Source organism: Pelodiscus sinensis, chromosome 20 (assembly GCF_052426305.1).
Source record: "Pelodiscus sinensis isolate ZL-2025 chromosome 20, ASM5242630v1, whole genome shotgun sequence".
In the NCBI taxonomy this organism is placed as follows: domain Eukaryota; kingdom Metazoa; phylum Chordata; order Testudines; family Trionychidae; genus Pelodiscus; species Pelodiscus sinensis.
In genome coordinates, this window is record NC_143071.1 from 24897228 (window position 1) to 24911590 (window position 14363).

At 42.8% G+C, this 14363-nt stretch overlaps 1 protein-coding gene across 1 annotated transcript in view; it reads left to right on the forward strand.

Moving 5' to 3' along the window:
- Nucleotides 1–13422, forward strand: part of FOXK2 (forkhead box K2) — a 92762-nt gene extending 79340 nt beyond the window's left edge. Inside the window, exon 9 of the mRNA XM_075903536.2 lies at nt 11187–13422. Coding sequence (XP_075759651.2) covers nt 11187–11383 — 197 coding nt within the window. The 3' untranslated portion in view covers nt 11384–13422. The remainder of the gene's footprint in view (nt 1–11186) is intronic.
- The last annotated feature ends 941 nt before the right edge of the window (nt 13423–14363 follow it).

The window sequence follows — 14363 nt, forward strand, 5'->3', positions numbered from 1 at the left end:
CTGGCGTCAGTGTACTCCCCAGCACAGAATCTCCTTGACTGTGTAGTCATGGTATTGCCTTGCATCCTCCACTCCTTGTGATGATGAATGGAACCACACAATCTCCTCGCTGGTGTCCTGTTTAGGCAACCCCAACACTCGGTGGAACTAGTTTCTAACCCCTTGGAAAAGAGTTGAGGTGCTTACCTCTGAGTGGTCCAGACTCATGGCCAGTGATCCCAGACCGAGACAGCCATCCACATAAACGTCACAGAGCTCAGGGTGGTCAGAAATACGTGCAAAGTGTTCTTGCTTCACCTGCCGGGCAGAGTGGTCTGTGTTCTCAAAAAAAAAAATTAAATTTAACAAAAGATAAAGTCATAATTTGAAAAGTAGAAGTTAAAGCCTAGTGAAGAAAATAGAAAGGAGCATAAACTGTCAAATTAAGTGTAAAAATCTAATAATAAAAAAGCCAAAAAGGAGTTTGAAGAACAGCTAGCCAAAAACTCAAAAATAGCAAAATGTTTAAGTACATAAGAAGCAGGAAGCCTGCTGAATTACTATTGGGGGGCCACTGGGCAATTGATATGCCAAAGCAGCACTCAGAGATGATATAGTAATTGTGGAGAAACTAAATAAATTCTTTGCTTCGGTCTTCACAGCTGAGGTATTAGGGAGATTCCCAAACCTGAGCCATTGCTTTTAGGTGACACATCCTGAGGAATTGTCCCAGATTGAGGTATCATTAGAGGAGGTTTTGGAAATTTAAAAGTAACAAGTCACTGGGACCAGATGGCATTCACCCAAGAGTTCTGAAAACTCAAATGTGAAAATGCAGAACTATTAACTGTGGCTTGTAACCTATCCTTTAAATCAGCTTCTGTACCTAATGACTGGAAATTAGCTAATGTGATGCCAGTATTTAAAAGGGGTTCTAGAGGTGATCCTGGCGGTGATTACAGACTAGTAAGTCTAATGTGAGTACCAGGCAAATTACAGGCAGTCCCCGGGTTACGTACAAGATAGGGACGGACTGTAGGTTTGTTCTTAAGTTGAATCTGTATGTAAGTCGGAACTGGCATCCAGATTCAGCCGCTGCTGAAACTGATCAGTTTCAGCAGCGGCTGAATCTGGACACCAGTTCCGACTTACATACAGATTCAACTTAAGAACCCCAGGCGTCCCCAAGTCAGCTGCTGCTGAAACTGATCAGCAGCTGATTCCAGGAAGCCCGGGGCAGAGCAACTCTGCCTCGGGCTTCCTGTAGTCAGCCGCTGGTCAGTTTCAGCAGCGGCTGACTTGGGGATGCCTGGGGCAGAGCAGCTGGGGTGCTGCCGGGTTGGTCCAGAAGCGCCAAGGAGTGGTGCTGCGTGACCAACCAGCAGCGCCCCACCTGCTCTACCACAGGCACTGGGCTTTGCTCCACGTCTCCCTGGTCTGCTGGGGGGGGCACTAGCTGCGTTTTCCCCCCCCCCCCCCCCAGCAGACCAGGGAGAGACGCTGAGCAAAGCGGAGGAGGACCCGGGGCCGGACCCGCGGCGCTTCCAGATCAGCTGGAAGCGCCGCGGGTCCGGCCCCGGGTCCTCCACCGCTTTGCTCCCCATCTCCCTGGTCTGCTGGCTCCCCCAGCAGACCAGGGAGACGGGGAGCAGCTTTTCTCGCCCCGGAGTGAGAAAATCCCCGTTCGTAACTGCGGATCCGACATAAGTCGGATCCGTGTAACTCGGGGACTGCCTGTAGTTGAAACTATAGTTAAAATAGAATGTCAGACACATAAATGAACAAGATCAAATCAGTATTTTAGATGCCTCTATACAAATGCAAGAAGCATGGGTAATAAGCAGGAAGAACTGGAAGTGCTAATAAACAAACACAACTATGGCATTGTTGGTATCAGAGAGACTTGGTGGGATAATACACACAATTGGAATATTGGTATAGAAGGGTTTGGCTTACTCAGGAAAGTTAGGTGGGGCCAAAGGGAGGAGGTGTTGCCTTAATATTAAAATGTACACACTTAGACTGAAGTGGAGATGGACGTAGGAACCAGATGAGTTGAGAGTCTCTGGGTTAGGTTAAAAGGGGTAAAAAAACCAAGAGTGATGTCATGCTAGGGGTCTATGACAGACCACCGACCCGGGTAGAAGAGGTGTATGAGGCTTTTTTAAACAACTAACAAAATCATCTTAAGCGCAGGATTTGGTGATGATGGGGGACTTCAACCATCTGGACATATGTTGGGAAACTCACACAGCGGGGCACAGACTATCCAATAAGTTATTGGACTGCATTGGAGACAACTTTTTATTTCAGAAGGTTGAAAAAGCTACTGGGGGGAAGCTTTTCTAGATTTGATCTTAACAAATAGGGAGGAACTGGTTGAGAATTTGAAAGTGGAAGGCAGCTTGGGCTAAAGTGATCATGAAATCATAGAGTTCATGATTCTAAGGAATTGTAGAAGGGAGAACAGCAAAATAGACACAATGGATTTCAGGAAGGCAGATTTTGATAAGCTCAGAGAGCTGGTAAGTAAGGTCCCATGGGAAGCAAGACTAAAGGGGAAAACAACTGAAGAGAGTTGGCAGTTTTTCAAAGCGACATTATTAAGGCCCAAAAGCAAGTCATTCCGCTCCATAGAAAAGATAGAATGTATGGTAAAAGACCGCTTTGGCTTAACCAGGAGATCTTGCATGATCTAAAAATCAAAAAGGAGTCGTATAAAAAGTGGAAACGAGGTCACATTACAAAAGATGAATATAAGCAAACACAAGTATGCAGGGGCAAGGTTACAAGAGCAAAAGCAAAAAACGAGCTCAGTCCAGCTAGAGACATAAAGGGTAACAAGAAGACATTCTACAAATGTATTATAAGCAAGAGGACAGGATAGGTCCATTGCTCACTGAAGAGGGAGAAACAATAACAGGAAACTTGGAAATGGCAGAGGTGCTTAATGACTTCTTTGTTTCAGTCTTCACCAAGAAGTCTGATGAAGGAATGCCTAACATACTGAATAGTAATAGGAATGGGGTAGGTTTAAAAGATTTTTTAAAAAAAGTTAAAAATCACTTTGAAAAGTTAGATGTCTGCAAGTCACCAGGGCCTGATGAAATGCATCCTGGAATACTCAAGGAGCTGTTAGAAGAGGTATCTGAGCCTTTAGCTATCATCTTTGAAAAATCATGGCAGACGGGAGAGATTCCAGAAGATTGGAAAAGAGCAAATCTAGTGCCCATCTATGAAAAAGGAAATAACAACCAGGAAAATACAGACCAGTCAGTTTAACTTCTGTGCCAGGAAAGATAATGGGGCAAGTAATTAAGGAATTCATCTGCAAACACCTGGAAGATAACGGGGTCATAGGTAACAGCCTGCACAGCACAGCTTTCTTTGATAGGATAATGAGTCTTGTGGATAATGAAGATGTGGTATACCTACACTTTAGTATGGCATTTGATACGGTCTCACATGATCTTCTTATCAATAAATTAGGCAAAAATAACTTTTATGGGGCTACTGTTAGGTGGATACATAATTGGCTGGATAACCATTCTCAGAGAGCAATTATTAATGGTTCACAATCCTGCCGGAAGGGCATAACAAGTGTGGTTCCGCAGGGGTCTGTTTTGGGACCGGTTCTGTTCAATATCTTTATTCACAATTTAGATACTGGCATAGAGAGTACACTTACTAAATGTGCAGATGATACCAAGCTGGAAGGGGTTGCAACTGCTTTGGAGGAGAGGGTCATAATTCAAAGTGATCTGGACAAACTGGAGAAATAGTCTGAGGTAAATAGGATGAAGTTAAATCAGGACAAATGCAATGTACACCACTTAGGAAAGAACAATCCATTTCACACATACAGAATGGGACGTGACTGTCTAGGAAAGAGTACTGCAGAAAGGTATCTAGGGGTCATAGTGTACCCCAAGCTAAATATGAGTCAACAATGTGACACTGTTGCAAAAAAAGTAAACATGATTCTGGGATGCATTAACAGGCGTGTTGTGAGCAAAACATAAGTCATTCTTCTGCTGTACTCTGCACTGATCAGGCCTCAGTTGGAGTACTGTGTCCAGTTCTGGTCACCACATTTCAAGAAAGATGTGGAAAAATTAGAGAAGATCCAGAGAAGAGCAACAAGAATGAGTAAAGGTCTAGAGAAGGTGAGCTATGAAGGAACACTGAAAGAACTGAGCCTGTTTAGTTTGGAAAGGAGAAGTCTAAGAGGGAACATGATAGCGGTTTTCTGGCATCTAAAAGGGTGTCACAAGGAGGAGGGAGAATAATTATTGTTCTTGGCCTCTGAGGATAGGACAAGAAGCAATGGGCTTAAACTGCAGCAAGGGAGGTTTAGGTTGGACATTAGGAAAAAGTTCCTAGCTGTCAGGGTAGTCAGACACTGGAATAAATGAGAGAGGTGGTGGAATCTCCATCTCTGGAGATATTTAAGAGCAGGTTGGATAGACATCTATCAGGAATGGTCCCGACAGCGCTGAGGGCAGGGGACTGGACTCGATGACCTCTCGAGGTCCCTTCCAGTTCTAATGTTCTGTGAGTCTATGATAATTTGTTGGGGAAAAGTCAACATGGTTTCTGTAAAGGGAAATCATGCCTTACTAATCTACTAGAGTTCTTTGAGGGGGTCAATAAATATGTGGACAAGGGAGATCCAGTAGATAAATTGTACTTAGATTTCCAGAAAGCTGTTCACCAAAGGCTCTCAAGTAAAGTAAGTTGTCCTGGGATAAGAGGGAAGATCCTTTCATGCATGGATTGATAACTGGTTAAAAGACAGGAAACAAAGGGTAGGAGTAAATGGTCAGTTTTCAAAATGGAGAGAGGTAACTAGTGGTGTCCCTCAAGGGTCCGTAGTTGGACCAATCCTGTACAAGGGTCTGTACTTGGACCCGTACTTGGAGAAAGGAGTAAACTGTGAGGTGGCAAAATTTGCAGATGATACCAAACTGTTTAAGATAGTTAAGACCAAAGAAGACTGTGAAGAGCTTCAAAAAGCTCTCTCAAAACTAGGTGATGGGGCAACAAAATAGCAAATGAATTTTCATGTTGATAAATGCAAAGGTATTGCACATTGGGAAAAAATAGTCCCCATCATTTTGTATGTATGGTTGGGATTAATTTAGCTATAACCACTCAAGAGAGATCTTGGAATCATTGTGGCTAGTTCTCTGAAAACATTCATTCAATGTGCAGCAGCAGTCAAAAAGTAAACAATGTAAGCAGTCATTTAAAAAAGGGGTAGAGAACAAGACAGAGAATATCTTATTGCCGCTGTATAAATCCATAGTACACCCACATCTTGGATACTGTGTACAGATGTGGTCACCTCATCTCAAAAGATATATCAGTATTGGAAAAGGTTCAGAAAAGGACAACAAAAATTTCAGGGTTTGGAACGGGTGCCGTATGAAGAGCAAATAAAAAGACTGGGACTTTTCAGCTTAGAGGAGGCTCAGGGGAGGGGATATGATAGAGGTCTATAAAATCTTGACAGGTATGGAGAAAGTCAATAAGGAAAAGTAATTTACTTGTTCACATAACATAAGAACTAAAGGCCATCAAATGAAATTAATAGGTAACAGGTGTAAAACTAACAAAAGGAAGTTTTTCTTTGTGAACTGCATGATCAGCTTGTGAAACTCCTTTCCAGATGATGTTGTGAAGACCAGAACTTTAACACTGTTCAAAAAAGTAACTAGATAAATTCCTGGAGGTTAGGTCCATCAATGGCTATTAGCCAGGATGCGTAGGAATTGTGTCTCTAGCTTCCATTTGTCAGAGGCTGGAAATGGATGACAGGAGAAGAATCACTTGATGACTACCTATTCTGTTCACTCCCTCTGGGACATCTGGCAGTGGCTACTGTTGGAAGACAGGATACTGGGTTAGATGGATCTTTGGTCTGACTCAGTCTGGCCATTCTTTTGTTCTACATCAACAGGCAGGGAGGAGCCCGCTCCATGTCCCTCTGCAAGGAAGCAATCCGACTGGAATTTCTGTGTCCTTCACCATATCTAACTGGAGATAAGCCACCTTCCGGGAGCACACAATGTTATTGTGGACCATCTGAGCAGAGAGTTCTCATCTCGCCAAAAGTGGTGTCTCCATCCAGAGGTTACCCGCATTTTCTTCTGGAACTGGGGCTCTCTCCCCAAGTGGACCTGTTTGTGACAGAATACAACCTGAAGTGCCTCACCTTGTACTCATGGATGGGTCTAGAGGAAGGCTCCATCTCTGACACCAGTCTTCTCCCCTGGATAGACTGTCTCCTGTATGCATTTCCCTATTCCCCCTGATCATCAAGGTCCTCTAGAAGATCAGACAAGACTCTGTGGAGGTCATACTGGAGATAGCATGCTCAGCAAAGGTGCAGCACATCCTCCTTAAAAACAGGAAGCCTTCAACTAGATCAACCTACATGGCCAAGTAGAAGCAGTTTTCATCTTGGGTGTCCCCAAGGGAGGAGTTGTCCCATCGAAGCTTCAATTGGTCCTCAACTGTCTTTTGCCTTGGAAACAAGAAGGCCTCATGGTCACCTCAATCAGTGTGCCAGGCTGCAATCTTGGCCTTCCATCTGCCGATCTAGGGCACTCGGTTTTCTTGTACAGTCTTGTGCATACTTCCTGGAAGGCTATTCCCACAGACCCCAACCCCTCTTCCACAGTGTGATCTTAATCTGGTCCTCGCTAAGCTCGCCAGTCCTCTGTTTGAGCTAGGGATGTTAAAATGTGTTCGTTTAGGTAAACGTGTAACTGCTGACATTTTCAGGTGGTTACACGTTTACATGGCGGGGGAGGGGAAGGCAGCTCCATGAGAGCTGGTACGTGTGGGGAGCCAACTTAAAAGCTGGCTCCCCACATACACTGGCTCCTGCCTCTCCCCACTCCCTCCCCCCCGCCCCCCCCCCCCCCCAAACACACTGTTGCTTCTGAGGCAGCTTTGGGAAGGGAACTGTGTGTAATTGTGCATGTTCATATCCCTAGTTTGAGCCACTGGCTTCCTGCCCCCTTTCATGCTGTCATTGAAGGTGGCCTTTCTTGTGGTCATTACGTCATCCAGAAGAGTCTCCAAACTAAGGATGTTAAAATGCGGTTAATTGACTAATCAATAGGCACTTTTGCATTCCTCCTTTGAAATGTGCAAGAGCCCCAGCAACTCCGGGCTGCACGCAGGTGCCGCCTTTGAAATGCACAAGAGTCCCCAGTGAGGGCTCTTGTACATGTCAAAGCCATGGAGCCCGGGATCAGCTGGGAACACCCCAGTTGATCCCAGGCTCTCTGCAGTATTTCCTGGAGAGTCCCCAGCTGAACCTTGGACTCCCCATAGCTGACACTTTGAATCGGGCAGATGCGTGGTTCAAAGAGACAGCTGCCGAACAGCTGATCCACGGATCAGCTGTTTGGTGGCTGTCCCTTTAAATCACGTGTCCCTTCGATTCAAAGGAGCAGCTGTGGGAAGCCCGGGGTCAGCTGAAGACTCCCCAGCTGATCCCGGGCTCCCACAGTATTTCCCAGAATGCGGGATCAGTGCCTATAGACTAGTCAAAGAACTATCCAGTAAGCAAATGTTTATCAGATAGTCGACTAGTCTTGAACATCCTTATTCCAAACTTCACATGCTAATATCAGAGCTGCTTGACACCATCTTCAAACATAAGGTGCAACTGAGGCCACACCCAGCTGTTCTTCCAAAGGTGGTCTCAGCATTTCACATGGGCCTCCCAGTCTTGTATCCCAGTCCTCGTGCCCAGTGAAGAAAGACACCTGCACACTCTAGACGTCAGGAGGGCCCTTTTGTTCTACCTGGAAAGAACAAAGCTCTTTCGTAAGTCCACACAGATGTTTGTGGTCTACGCGGATAGGATGAAAGGCCATCTCGTATTGTCCCAGAGGATAGCCAGATTGATCACCACATGCATCCACACATGCTACAACCTACCAGGCGTTCCGGCCCCAGACTTGGTCAAGGCTTTCTGCTAGAACCCAGGCCTCGTCTGCGGCCTTTTTGGTGAACGTCCTGGTCTAAGACATCTGTCGGGCGGCAGCATGATCATCAGTGCACACTTTCGTATCCCACTGTGCAATCACACCCCTGCTAGGAGCGACATGGCATTAGGTAGAGCTGTGTTGCAGTCCGCCTGTTCTTGAGTCTCCTACCTGGCCCACTACTAGCAGTCACCTATGTTGAATGGACATGAGCAAGCATTGGAAGAGGAAGAGACAGTTCCCTGTTCTGTAACTGGTGTTCTTTGAGATGCGTTCATGTCCATTCAACCTTCCACCTTCCTTCCCCGCTGTTGGCGTCTCCCAGCAAAAGGACCTGAGAAGGGAGGGGCCCAGGAGCTTTCTATGTAGGATGGCATGTGCACGCCATTCCAGGGGGTACTGAGACCCAGGGCCCTATGGGTACTGCTGAGGGAAAATCTTCCAGCACCTGGGCATGTGGCAGGGGTGGGCAATTCTTTTTAAGGGGGGGAGGGGTCCACTCCAAGAACTTGGTAAATGAGTGTGGGGTCTGGGAGGGAGTGTGGGTGAAGGAGGAGGTTATGATCTGGGCAGGGGACTGGGGTGCAGAAGGGGATACAGAGGCTTTAGGTTACATGGGGTAGTGTGTTAGTGGGGAGAGGGGCAGGGAGGGGCAGAGGGTTGGGGAGGAATGTGGGGCTGGGTGCTGGAGCTAAGCTCTGGCCAGGAGAGGCTTACCTGGGTTACTTCCAGCCAGCAGCCCTGCAGGTTTCTCAGCCAGGCTCCCTACCGTCCATGCTCGCACAGGCTGCTGAGAGTAGCCTGCTGCAAGGGCCACGTGTGCTTCTCTGAAGAACAGGGAGTGCGAGCAGGGGAGGGATACTTCGCACATTTCCTATTCTTTAAAAAGGCGTTCTTGAATGCAAACAGGGCTTTTTCGAAAGAGAGCATCCAGACTGCCTGGGTGCTTTCTTTCGAAAAAGCGGCTTGCTTTTTCAAAAGTACTGCTTGCAGTCTACACTCGCTTTTTCGAAAGGCTTTTTCGAAAGTATCTTTCGAAAAAACCTCTTTCGAAAGAGGCTTGCAGTCTAGACGTAGCCTTAGAGTCTTAATCCTATTTTTGGCCAAAGAATTATTTTTGTTGTACATCGCCACCATTCCTGGCCATGGGGTTCATTGGTTGTTGTAGCGTAAACACCAAATGAAGAATATGAGCTATCTTCTAAAAAATCTTCATTTTATCAAATTTTAATGCTATCCTTGTTATGCAAGACATATTTGCAAGGGTCACACAAATTAGTGTGGCTTGTGGGCTTTTCAGTCACATGTATTCTCCCCTAACTGAAATTGATACTTTTACCAGGACTGCAAGTGTGCAGAAAGGAAACTAGTATGTAGCTATATGGTGTTCTTGTTACATTCTAAGTTCTCACCTGTCGTTTCCATGTCCTCAGCTATTTCATTGTCCAACACAGTTGTGAGTATTATTTGTGGAATGTTATACAGTACTGCTAGGGCCTGGGATTCCCCCTCCCCTCCCCCCCCCCCCCCAAACATTGAGAGGCAGAGGGACAGCTGCTTTGGAAGAGAAATTCTGCTCCGAGGACTGCTAGGCCTCTCTGGTCGCTTATTCAGGTCTTCCAACAGGAAACAGCATAACGTGTAACCATTAGTGGTTATTCAAGTACACCATCTTAAAAGACTAAAATTTAAGAAATGCTGAATTAGTCAAACACGCTACAGAGCAACACTTCAGCCACTTACCGAATCTTCGGTGGGCCCCGCTCTGTACACAGACATCATGCAACAAAGCAGAATCGCCAAAATAATGTTGGGGCATGAACAATCAGCTTCCTACCTTTCAGAACACAGTAGCTTATGCTTGGAGGTAAAGGATGCCTGATGGTTTAGGTGAAGTAAAGGTGACTTAAAACTCAGCCAGGTTAACAAATCTGGTCTTTTGAATTTAAAAATTGAACTAAAATAATTTAGTCTGAGGAAAACAGTTTCTGTAAATTTTCCAAATTTTGTGTGTCTACCTTGCACTCTTCAAGCATACCCAATTACAAATGTGTATAGGTTTAAAGCGTGGATGTGGTTCATGAAATTCATGGTATTTAATTTCTGCAAATAATCAGTAATATGAAAAATACAACCGCATCTGGTAGTAGTATAGCAGTATAATACTGCTGTCTTCACTGTGCCAAATGGAATGTGTAAGTTGCACATTTCTATACAGAGTTTTTTAAAAAGCACCATACACAGGTTTCACTTGTTCAGTGTGGTTGCAGAATACCTTGCTACATTTCTTTTAAGGGACATTAATTATTTAGTCTGCTTCACTGTAGTAATCGACTTAAATGTATATTAATCAGCTGCCCCTTAATTTAGCCATACAGGACTGTGGAACTTGGCCATGATTTCACTGTACAATCCTGCTTTCAAAAAGGAATTAAGCAATATGATGTAGGTTGCAAAGGCAAGCACACAAAAGTTAGGTAATGCTGTCCATGCTTCTTTAATTTAGCCTCCATATGCATTATGATACAGTGTTTTATTTTTATATGACCCCTGCCTCATTCAGTGCTCACTGAATGAACAGCCACTCAGTAGCTGATTGTATCCTCCTTGTACAGTGTGTGGCCAGCAATGCGCATTATTTGTGTGCCATTCAAACCCCGCTTTCAGAGTCGTGAGTTTTGTTTAGCTTTGAATTTGTAACTTGGGGGGGGGGCGGTTGCAGATTCTGTTAATTTGATTTACATCAGTATATAGGGGAAATCTGCAAATGCAGTGCAAGTGTTTGAAGTTTTAAAATGCATTTAAAACATAGTTTCAGCATAAAATGCTAGTTCCCCGTTGCTAAAGAAGGTAATGGGGAATAAGTAATCTGAGAGTGCTTCCTAGCTGTGTGAGGACCCCCTTTCCCCTCCATATGTGATACTGGGTTAAGGCACTTTATCTCTGTGCCTTACTTTCCTAGCCACGCAACATAGATACTTCCTTTTTCCACCACTCTTTTTCTACACTATTTAAATGGTGAGTTCTTAATGTTTGTACAGTGACTAGAACAATGTGCCAGGTTGGGGTTTCTAATTCACTGCTGTAAAACAAATAATAAAAGAATGTATAATGTTTAATTACAGTGATTGTTTGATTCGTGTATTGTCTTATATCATAATGAATTTGGAATCTGAAGTTTTTTAATTATCTTTCTTACAGCTGCTGCAAGTCCTTTGCATATGTTAGCAACCCATGCATCCGCATCAGCATCTCTTCCAACAAAACGCCAGAACGGAGACCAGTCAGAACAACAGGAACTTAAACGTATCAAAACAGAGGATGGAGAAAGCATAGTCATAGCTGTTAATGTGGACACCCCATCTGTGGCAGTGAGTGATCAAGGCAGCCAGAACTAGAAGCTTGTGGAGTTTTTGTTTTAAAAAAAAAAAACAACTCCATGGTGCCAAAAGGAGACATTTAAATGTAACACCTAAAACATTGGAACATGTTCTCATGCAGTGGGGAAAGGGGCCCTGTGATCAGACTTCAACTTTCAGCACTGAAAAAACAACACAGGTGGCCTTAAAACTCAGTAATTTAAAAAAATTAAACTGCAAAACATCTTGTTCCAGAGGCTGTGACCCTGCTCGTCCCCACCCCCTACTGAACTAACTTTGAATACACTGAGAGAGCCAGTGTTGAGGAGGGCTGCGGCTTTATTAAATCTTCATTGGATTATTTTAAGGACTGAGTATCTCAGTGTAATGGCAGCATGATAAGCGCTTAGTGTGAACTGGTTTCAAATGATTGTATATTCCTTAAAGGGAACAGAGGCAAGGAGCCATTTCCTACATCTTGGCAGCTAGCCTTTCATAATTACCTACCCAATGCAGTTGTTGGTAGATATGCAGTATTTTGTTGTTCACATGTGGAATTAGAAATTTTTGAGGTGTATTTTCATTTCTTTGCAAAATAATGGGGTCTTTGACATTTCAAATCACTCCATTTCTACTCCGGAAACTTTGGAATCACACAATACTTTTCATGTGAAATTTTGTTTCGTAAAAAACTGAATGTAGGGTTTTTTTAACCAATGGAATGATTTACTTTTTCTGTCCTGTTAAAGTTCAGATAAAGCTACTTTATTACATCTTCAAATTTTCATATTTTAGCAGTTGCCTGATAAATTTAATCAAATTTTATTACCATGTGTAGTGATCAAATGCTTCTTCGGGCTTGCATGTAACTGATTAGAAATTACAATGTAAATGAGCCGTTAACTGACGTAAAGAACTGCTATGAATTTGACCAGAGCTGCACTTACCTGTTTCTCTTTATTGCTACCTTTTGCTGTTTGTTATTTTGTGTTGACTTTGACTGTCCCTGGCATATTTTTCCAGTCTAAAGTAAAACAAGAGTCTCGCTTAATATTGTGTATGTTTAAGATAGCAGACTGTTCTTCATTTAGAAAAGATAAAATCCTTTATCACAAGTCCTTTTAAAAAGAAAGTAAAAATTAACTTGTCAGAGGTATATTCAGTATTTTTAAGCTTAAGCACCCATCTGTAGAAATTAATCTGACCAGTTTATCCATAAGACTTTTGATGTCATACACATCTGGGGTCTCTATTAAGAGTAGCTGTTGTGGTTTTCTAACAGTGGCTACCATATTATTATAATAAAAGGGTTTTTTTAAAATGTGTGTTCTGCAGTTGAACAGTTTAAAATGTATGGGTAATTATTCACTTGAACTGTGGTGATAGCTTCCACCTTACATTTCCAAATTAAACGTAAAGTTCAGGCTGCTGTTCAGTCATTAATTCACATAACGTCTTGTTCCTTCATACAGGAAGATGAGTGAAGGCTGGAAAGTGGGCTTTAACTGTGAATTCCAATTTGTTACTTTCTGTTATCATGTCATTATTATTTATATAAATACTTTTTTCCATTTCAAAAAAGGAAAATCTGTATTTTCATGGAGGGCTGAAACAGCTTTTATTTCGTTAGCTTAAGGAAACTCTATTTACCTGAAGACCAAATTGAGAAATCTGTACTATCATGTTAATCCACTAAATGGAACTGTTATAATTTCAATGCAGATAATACATATTAAAATTATGAAAAGTACTGTACACTAGGTGAGTTAAGAGGCATTTAGAAAAATCTGATGTAAAATTCCAAATTTGTATTCAGAGCATTAGAGGGAGTTTAAAAAATATTGAGAACAATAAGCATCTCATCCCTTGGTAGTGATCTATAGGGGGAGGGGTATTATTACTGGACACTTCATAATTTATACACAGCCATGTAGATTTCATTTAAAATCAAAGCAGTAGTTAGATATAAACCTACCGATTAGAACTTCGTTTATATTTAGAAGCGAGAGTCTGTTCACATCTAAAAAGGAACAAATCAGTGAAATCTTTTTAATAAATGTTAAATTATTCAAAAAGCATCACTAACTTAGTCTAACAGTTATTCAACAAGTGTGTTTATGAAGTGTTCTTTGCTCTGCTGCTTATCAGAGTTTATACAGGCAGTGTCAATAGAGCTGCTACTAGCACAGCAGTGACTTGGTCTTGAATGTTTAAGCAGGAAAAGGCTGTGCTCACAAACTGGTTCTGATCCTGATAATACGGGGTGGATTTGGCCCTAATTCTGTAGTACCGTGAAGGCTATACAAATGGAAATTTGGTAGCAAATCTTGATTGAAATAATTTGAGTCGCATGGAGTTTGTCTCAGGAATATTAAGAGAAACCTTGTGCATGAACTTTGTGGACTAAAGGTTTCTTTTAATGTGTGGGTTTCCAAGGAATGTTTACAAATATTCAAGAACAAAAATGCATTACTACTTCCATGGATGCAGTACTTTAACATTCAAATGTAAATGAATGAACTCAGGTTATTTTTAAGAGAGCTGTTCCTTTAGCAGTTTGATGAATGTCAAACATGTTTGGTTGTAGAAAGCATCTTAGATACAATGATACATGAAACAGTTTTGATAAGATTCTGTAATTACAGCCATGCTTCACTTGGTATGGTACTGATGATGACCTTACTGAATCGGAGTAGAATATTGTTCCCTTTGGAATCTTGCAGCCCCCTTGGTTTTGTTTTGACTGACCAAAAACTTCCTCAAATGTGCCATAAATGTAGGGCATTGCCCTCCCACTAATATTGATTGGTCTCTGATACAATTGCCTCTTGTAACTGATGTACTGTATTACCTTCCCATGGATTCCTTCCAGTGTCCATCTCTTCTTTTTTTTAACCCAGCCTTTTATGAAAAAGGCTGTGAAAATGTCTAATATAAGCAAACTAGCTGGTAGTATTGTAAATGGGATTTGACCAAAGCATTTTATAACTTCCCGCCTTAGAGCAATTGTGGAAGATTA